Source organism: Etheostoma cragini, chromosome 19, assembly GCF_013103735.1.
Source record: "Etheostoma cragini isolate CJK2018 chromosome 19, CSU_Ecrag_1.0, whole genome shotgun sequence".
NCBI lineage: Eukaryota > Metazoa > Chordata > Actinopteri > Perciformes > Percidae > Etheostoma > Etheostoma cragini.
The window spans coordinates 4620938-4629422 of record NC_048425.1 but is presented as its reverse complement, the minus strand read 5'-3'; the positions used below and the strand labels follow the sequence as shown (position 1 = coordinate 4629422).

General features: G+C 41.6%; 1 protein-coding gene across 1 annotated transcript in view; it reads left to right on the top strand.

Annotated features, from left to right (window-relative positions):
• Positions 1-1486: 1486 nt before the first annotated feature.
• LOC117935027 (E3 ubiquitin-protein ligase TRIM39-like) overlaps positions 1487-8485 on the top strand; it is an 11307-nt gene continuing 4308 nt past the window's right edge. Inside the window, exons 1-5 of the mRNA XM_034857141.1 lie at positions 1487-1623; positions 3104-3588; positions 4511-4702; positions 4904-4999; positions 7588-7821. Coding sequence (XP_034713032.1) covers positions 1602-1623; positions 3104-3588; positions 4511-4702; positions 4904-4999; positions 7588-7821 — 1029 coding nt within the window. The 5' untranslated portion in view covers positions 1487-1601. The remainder of the gene's footprint in view (positions 1624-3103; positions 3589-4510; positions 4703-4903; positions 5000-7587; positions 7822-8485) is intronic.

The window sequence follows — 8485 nt, the reverse complement described above, 5'->3', positions numbered from 1 at the left end:
TAATATAGTAGTGTTATGATCATTGTTCTCTTTTGAATGATTTATGATTCACACCTGTATACCATTTATCTTGATGTTTTTGCCCTTTCTATTGAGGCATGCATCCCTCTCTGACTGGTTCTGATTGGTCCAGTTTGAGAGTAGACTGACTCTCAGATCACAATCAACCTGAGTGATTAATGTGTTTGTGTCTTACGTTGTTTGCTCCACCATTCAAAAAAAGAAGAAAAAAAAAAGTGGTGTGAATATGTTGTCTGACTTTTGCCCTTGTTTTGTTTTTGGACCCAGCTCCTGTAGAAGGTTTTTAGAAGTGCGTTCCTGACTAAAATTCTAAATGAATAAATATGTGATCATATTGGTTGCTCATCGTTACTGACTCTGGAGTGTCTGATGAGTAAAAGATGTTTGATGAAAACGCACATTAACAACAAGTGATTATGTTGTCACTGAGGATGATGTAAACACTACAGGTGCTTGATAAATTGAGCTATTTTTTTGTTATTGAACTAGTCTGTCATTTAATACATTAAAAGCATCATTTATCACATTACTAGTGTGGTCTATCTTCCCTGCAGAGTACAACAAAGTACAGCAATTTGCAGGTTTGTCACCCCTAATTTATTTTAAATTAGATGTTTTTCTGTGATTTGTTTCTGTTTCAACTTAACAAGCAGTTCACTTAGACCTGAAGGTCAGGTGTCTTTATAGGAATGACATTTTAATCTTCTTACAGCCTGTCTATTCTAACAGAGGACATAACCATTGATGCAGACACTGCGGGGCCTTGGCTCTTCGTCTCTGAAGATGGGAAAGACGTCAAGCAATCTCCGAAGAAGCAGAAAGTTCCAACTGGCCCCGCAAGGTTCACGGAAACCACTGTTGCAACGCAGAGTCTAACCACAGGCAGACACTACTGGGGGGTCGGGGTGAAGGAGAAATCCAACTGGGGGCTGGGAGCGGCTTTTGGGACTGCGAGGAGGAGTGGACACATAACTCGCTTTCCATGGACTGTCGGTCACAGGGATGGAGGGTGGAAAATGGGTACACACAAAGTGCATTCCCTTTTAACGTTGTCTCCTCCTCCCCAGAGGGTGGGGGTGTTTGTGGATCACGAGGAGAGCTAGGTGTCGTTCTGCGATGTGAAGGCCAACACTCACATCTTCACCTTCACTAAGTGCGACTTTACAGGCAGAGTGTACCCCATGTTTGATCCCTGTATAGCAACAGAAAAGAAAGAGGTGGCTCCTCTGAAAATTGTGATGGCAGAGGTAGCGGGGGTGGGGGGCGGGGGTTTCAACATTGGTTCAACTGGAACATTTACTTATCTTACTTCCACAACATTAATTTAGCTGTTTAAGTGATATCAGAATCTTATAAGAACTATTCAGTGTGAGAAAAGACCACAGCACGTCCGGTTGGTTTTGGGATTTTACATACTCTGCAGTGCCATAGAAATCAGAGAGTGTGATGACAAAGGGAGGGCATGTGTGAAGGTTTGGGTGTGTCACACTGAGAGTGGGAGGGCCCAGGTCCAGGAAGAGTGCAGCACCTCTCAGTGTGTGACTCATAGCAGTGTACGAGGTGAAGGAGTGGACTGCTCCATGTCAGAGGAAACAATGCAGAGTGAGTTCTACTTTATCTTACATGTTGTTGTTTTTTTTTACTAGTGATTAACTCTTCTTTACTGTAGGACATGTTGTGGGAGTCTTTTGTTAAAAACAGTGTACTGTAGGGTTTGTCCCATGTGGATTACATGTCAGCGTAACAAACAGACATAGTTCTCTACAATAAAAGATATCTCAGCGTCTCAGGTTGGTGAACACTTACAGCTGGGCAAAAGCGTTGGTTTGGCTTGGAAATATGTTCAAATGTAGATAATATTTAACGAGTGTACTTGTTATTGTAGCTGACTTAATGTCCTGAAATGATGCACTAACTGACGTGTTTATATCTTGTCTAATTCATTTCTCAGTGGCTGTTACATGATACAAAGACTATAATACTTTACATTACTGTCAGCACATTTATATACAAAAAAAACCCTGAATTACGGAAGTAGAACTCCGTCCATTTGCATTACATAAATAACAAGATATTTAAGCAGTTAGCTGCTGTGAGGTAGAAGGTCCTGAGTTTCTGCATTCCTCAGATAGTTTCTCACCTGCCGGTGGACAGAGCTACGCTCTTAAATTCACTTCCTGCTTGTTACTGAATCTAACTCCAGTATCAAAGAAACCATCGCCGTAATAAAGATTTATTATGTCTATGAACCCAACAATTACAGATTAGCTGTGTACACTGACCTTTGACCCTGTGTTCTACACAACATGATCTCTTATATCCTCAGTATGTTTCTCTCTCTGTAGGCTACAATGAAGTTTTACTTTAATCAGATCAGCTATTTGTCAGTCGCAGTTTGCCTCGAAAGGTTTTCTATCCAACATCAGCACATGTAGCTTGACTTACTGTTGGACTGTGCACACAAGAAACAAACAACTCAACACATACCTTCAGTTTTGGTCAAATAATTGAATCGTGTTCATCAATGAGTGCAACAGCTAAACAGCTGTCCTGAAATCTCTTTTCAGGCAGTTTCACAGCAATTCACACTTCAATGCATATCTTGTGACAAGACTGCCGTGTGGTCTTTTCCTAGTACACAACATAAAGTTATCGGTGGAGGCCAAATCCAATCTTGGTTTAGTATTTCTAGATATGGTGTATTTAGTCTATCGGGTGTCATACCTGCAAAGATTAAACGATCAATTGATTAGTTGTCAACTATTAAATCATTTGCCAACTATTTTGATAAGAAATCAATCAGTTGGAGTCCTTTTTCATTAAAAAATGGAAAAACCTTTGAATCCAGCTTCTTAAATTTCATTAATGTCTAGGTTCTTCACTCCTCTGTGGCAGTAAATTAAATATTTTTTGAGTTGTGGACAAGGGACTTAAGGACGTCATCTTGGACTGATCGACATTGTTTACCACTCTCAGATATTTTATATACCAAGTAATTGATTAATCGAGAAGAACAATCGACAGATTAAACATCAATGAAAATAATGTGCATGGCTTCCTGTTTCTCCCCTTTTCCCCCCAGGCATGAGTTCCCCAGGAGGCCGCGTCCTCTCTGAGGACCAGTTCACCTGCTCCATCTGTCTGGAGGTGTTCGTGGAGCCCGTCTCCACACCCTGTGGCCACAGCTTCTGCAAGGCCTGCCTGCAGGGCTACTGGAACCACAGCAAGAAGTTCACCTGCCCCATGTGCAAGAAGAGCTACTCCAGAAAACCTGAGATGAGCGTCAACAGGGTCCTGGCTGAAATCTCCTCCCAGTTCCAGGATATGATGCAGGCCCCAGGAGCTGGAGGGGCCGTGGGAGCCAGGGACGCCGTGCGGGGATCCACCCTGAATCTGAGCGCAGACATGAGCCCCAGGGGCTCCGCTGCAGGGTCCGGCTCCTGGGAGTTTGCCCAAGCTGGGGAGGTTCCCTGTGATGCCTGCATTGGAAGGAAGGTGAAGGCGCTCAAGTCTTGTTTGAGCTGTCCTGGATCATTCTGTGAGGTTCACCTAAGGCAACATAAAAAGGTCTGTTTTTTGTTGTTTTTCTTCTTCTTCAGCATTATTTTTAATAACAAATATCTAATTTCCTTCCTCTTCACCTTGCCTCTTTTTGGTCCCTGTTTATTTTTGTTTTTGATTGGATTTCTTAAACTGTAAGATTGTTTTATGTTGGGCTTTTTTTGGTATCAGTTGACTTTGTGGAATCTTGAGCTAGAATCTTAAATAAACATTTTGCTGGATTTTAAAAAAAACGCTTTTCTGCACAACATGAATTTACAGAGATAAAATGAGCCACACACCCACATTAACACTATGCCACACTGCACACATGCATTTTAACTCTTGTCCTGTGTTAAGGATTTATATGAGCTATAATATGTTTACTTTCTGAGTCTGTTCTTGGCACTGTATGTTAAGGAGGATTGGGCATCAACGACTGGTTCCTACTTGGAATAATTTACAAAATTATTGGAGTTGGTTGGAAAATTTGGTTTCAAATCAGATCACACACGCACGTTTTTTTGTTTCCGTAGCGGCCACCGTACTTTCAGGTGCCTTTTGTATTGCAGCGAGCGGTCCTTTAAAGCGGGCTTTACTTTACATTGAAAAAGCCCATTAAAACTGAAAATCACCATTAAATCAAAGTAAAATTGTTCTCTTATCTGTAAATTAAGCATGTGACCCGTTTCAACTTCACCTCTCAAAGAATCATAATCAATAAAAAGCGGAATCGAAAGGGAGAATCTGAATCTGAATTGTTAAAACAAAACAGTGCCCAACCCTAGTGTTGAGTCACGTCTAAGACAATTTTCTGTCATGAAAGACAGCAAAGTTTTCTGAATCTGAATGTAGGCTGGTTGTGGTTAATTCTGCTTCAGAGGCCGATTACTGGCAGTGTAGATTAGAAAGGCAAACCCCAGTCCTGAGTTGGTTGAGTCTATTTCAGGTGAAGTCTCTGACATCTCATCGTCTGATCGAACCCACTTTCAACCTGGAGGAGAAGATCTGTAAGAAACACGAACGACTTCTGGATGTCTACTGCCGCTCGGACCACTGCTGCATCTGCACGGCCTGCGCCGAGACCGCGCACAAGACCCACGACATTGTCTACATTGACCACGAGTGGAAGAAGAAGATGGTGAGCTATGGTCACAAAGGCCTGCTTTTGACTTATAAAAGAGTGAATGGGTTTGGATACTAGATCCGGGCTAATAAACAGCTGATGAAAGCCTCACTGATAGCTGCAAGGCCATTTGATTTTCACCGTGTTAGGCAGTGTCGATGTTGATTCTAGTAAGCCTCAATCCTTTTTGTTTTTAAATGTAATTTCTTCTCACAGAGTAATCTGGGTAAGAAGAGGTCGGAGCTCAAACATTTGATCAAGGAGAGAGCCAAGAAGCTGGAAGAGATCAAGCAATCCATCAAAGTCATCAAGGTGAGTCGGCTGAAGCCTGGAAGACAGACTTTTAGTGGGAGTAACTATACAGTTACTCCTAGTTGATAAAATCCATATCAATAATTTCAAGTAATTAAAAATGGGTTGTTTACAGGATAAGCCTCTAGATATGTTGCCATGTATATCATAAAAACATTCAACACAAAAATAAATCATTGACAAAAACACTGTTAAATCGTTAAAAACATAATAGTCTACTTTTCATGACATTCATTCATAATTCTAAAAGTGAACACAGCAAGCGAGTGGAACTTTAATTTCAGGCTAGCTTTGATTAATCCTAAACAACATGTTATGGATTTACTGTTAAACCGTTCATCATTCCAGTCGATGTGAGCCTTTAAATGTTTCTGCAAAGACCGGGTGTCTCAATAAATACACAGTACAAACATCGCTGTGTTCCTACATTTACAGGCAGCAAATTTAGAGCCTCAGACATAATACGCTGATGGCTATGAAAACATTTTAAAATAAATGTTCATGGCAAAGGATGGGACTTGGTGGTATAGTGATGCCAACGCAGCATTAAAAGATCACTGATCTTTAAACTTAAGCTAAAACTAGCAACATATTGTATTATAATAGAAACATATTAGGTTTCCTTGAGCCAACCAGTGTAGTATTGGTAAAAAAAAAACTGTTCCTTATTTGAAGTAACATTTTAATAATATAATACTTTTTTTTATCAGTCTCGTTGAGTCAGTACTCTGTGCGGAACTGCTTTTTTCTTTTTTTTAAAAAGGTTCTTAACATGTCATGTGTTTCAAAGTCTCTCCATGTGGGCAGTCTGTTGTACTTTACCTTATGTACTGCATGTTAATAATTAAACGTAATATGTTAAATATTAACAGTCTCCTTGGGGTAAAGCTGTATTTGCACTTGAAGCAGCTCTCTCTAAGCTCTCTGATCCAAGCATCCAAACCATGAGCGGGCGGCTGCTGAAGAGCTCTGTTGATGGGATGGCATTTCAGTTTCAGAGCACCCAGCATACTGTGGATCAAAACTTAGCTTGGTTGGAAATAATCTTTCTCATTCCACTTGTGCTCTAGTTGTCACGCAGTTTGTTTCTCTTGCGTACACAGACTTCATGTCTGTGTCTGAGGCCGTCCAACCGGTGCGACCAGCAGAAACGTTTCCCCCCCCACAGCCTGTTTTTAGCCACACCCTCAGAGCAGAAACCTCTACGTCATGGAGAAGAGATGATTACACTGCTTTTGTTCAAACAAATGAAAAGATTTTAATTGTTTTATAAAATGACTGAAATGCTATTTGATTGAGGGTGTTGATGGTTTTGAATGGTCGATTTCTTTCTCATTGGCTACATTTCCCAAGTTTCCAGGTGCTGCGTTGTAACATTTACAAATACAATGAGGATTAAGTTACCAGAGGGTTGAATGTCAGGATGACCATGCTTGTATGTGTTCCTGGGTGCTGCACAAACACCAGGGGCAGAGTTGGATCTAAAAGTCTAATGGGAAATTTTGCAGACCACCGGCCTTTGGGGGTTGGGGGGGGGGGGGGGGGGGGGGGGGGGGGGGGGGGGGGGGGATGCTTGGGTGAGTGACTGTACAACGCACAGAACAGCAAGCTAAATTATGCCACAGCCGGCCAAATTGATGGTGCCGGATGGCGTTGCTAAGAACTTGCAACGTCTAACTATCATCAGACCGGCCCTCGTGGCCTTGAAATGTAACCTGTTTGTCCAGTTTTACAAGCGGGAGACAGACACATGAACACATAACAAAGAGCTGTGATCACTGAAACTGCAGCATTCACAGGTTCATTTGTTGTACCATTATTGTTTTTTTAGAGATTATCTTTTGGGCTTTTCCACCTTTATTTGATAGGACAGCTAGGTGAGTAAGGGGAGTGTGAAGGGGAAGCCATGCAGCAAATTGTCACAGGTCGGAATCAAACCCTAGACCTCTTCATTGAGGCATGAACCTCAAAGTGTACTGTACGTGCACCTTCTCTACCCACTGGTCCAACCCGGCTACATTTGTTGTACTAATATTGGTTTATTGCGAGGCGAGGATACATGTCACAACTATTCAAAGTGATTTTATGTACAGTATAAGATATAAAAAGAAAGGTGTGTGCACAGACAAAGGCACACATGAGTAGGACTTAAGAAGGGTAACATAATGTAGCAGACAATAAATATTTAAAAGGAAATACAGAAAACACAAATTGTACAATAGAGTAAAAATATCAGTGTGGACACAGCAAAGCTTTCTGTTAAGAATTTGTGTCCAAGCCCAAGCTAATGCTGGTTTTAGCACAGCATGGTACAACTTAACTAGCTCTTGTTTGGTTTTCCGTTGCAATCCCGGCGAGCAGAACCGGTGCTGTTTTTCAGAAGATTAAATTAAAATAGTAAAATAATAAAAAATAGCAAATTTGGTTAATTTACTATTTTTGAGTTTAATATCAATTGGTAGAGGATTTGATTTATGTGGACTTAATTGTGAGTTGCTAACTTAACTTAAATTAGCCTCAGCTTGCACTGGACTGCGTGTGGTGTTGACAGCCCCGTTCTAGTGTTCACCATGTCCCGTCCTTTGCAGGCCAGCTCTCAGAGGGAGCTGGAGGAGAGCTGGCAGGTGTATGCCGAGCTGCAGCGCATTGTGGAGCAGAGCCAGGCGGAGTTGGTGGAGCTGATCGCCACGAGGCAACGCGAGGCCGAGCGTCACGCTCAGGAACTGGCCCGGGGTTTGGAGAACGAACTCAGCCAACTGAGGAAGAGGAGCAACGAGCTGGAGGCCTACGCACACACCCAGGACAGGGTGGTCTTCCTGCAGGTACAGACCATGTTGGAGTCTGGCTCTTCACAAGTTTTGAGGGTCAAATATGTTATGGCTTATTCAGCTGTGATCAGGGGTGAAGTGTTAACACATTCTCACTCCCATCTCGTAAAATAAGGACGCTTGGTCAGGGGCCTTTGGCGTTGTCATTGACGCTAAAAATCTCCTTTAGCGTCATGTCTAAACGCGCTCGGTAGGAGCGTAGTCCATTTGACAGAGTTAGGTTAAGGAAAATGTTACGTCGCTTCTGACGCTGACAGCCACTGTCCAAACGTCAGTTTTTTACGAGTTTGGAGTGAGAACGTGTTGGGAATGTAACTTTGTAAATGTAAATGTACTCAAGTGCTCTACATCTCAAAGAGAAATATTGTACTTTTTACTCCACTCCATAATAAGACAGCTTTACTTACGAGTTAGCCTACTTCACAAATTAATATTTTTCCACACAAAACACGTGCAGGTTATTATAAATTAAATGACCCAACGATATAACGGGCCTACAAGGAAAGCTGTTTGGACTGTTTCCAGTTTCTAAAATGTTAGCATTTTTAGTTTTCTGCATTGAGTACTTTTTAATTTTAATAATTTTTTTTAATTTTCAATATTTAGTACATTTACCCAAGGCAGTAATCAAAATATGTATATTGGAGGGGACACCTCC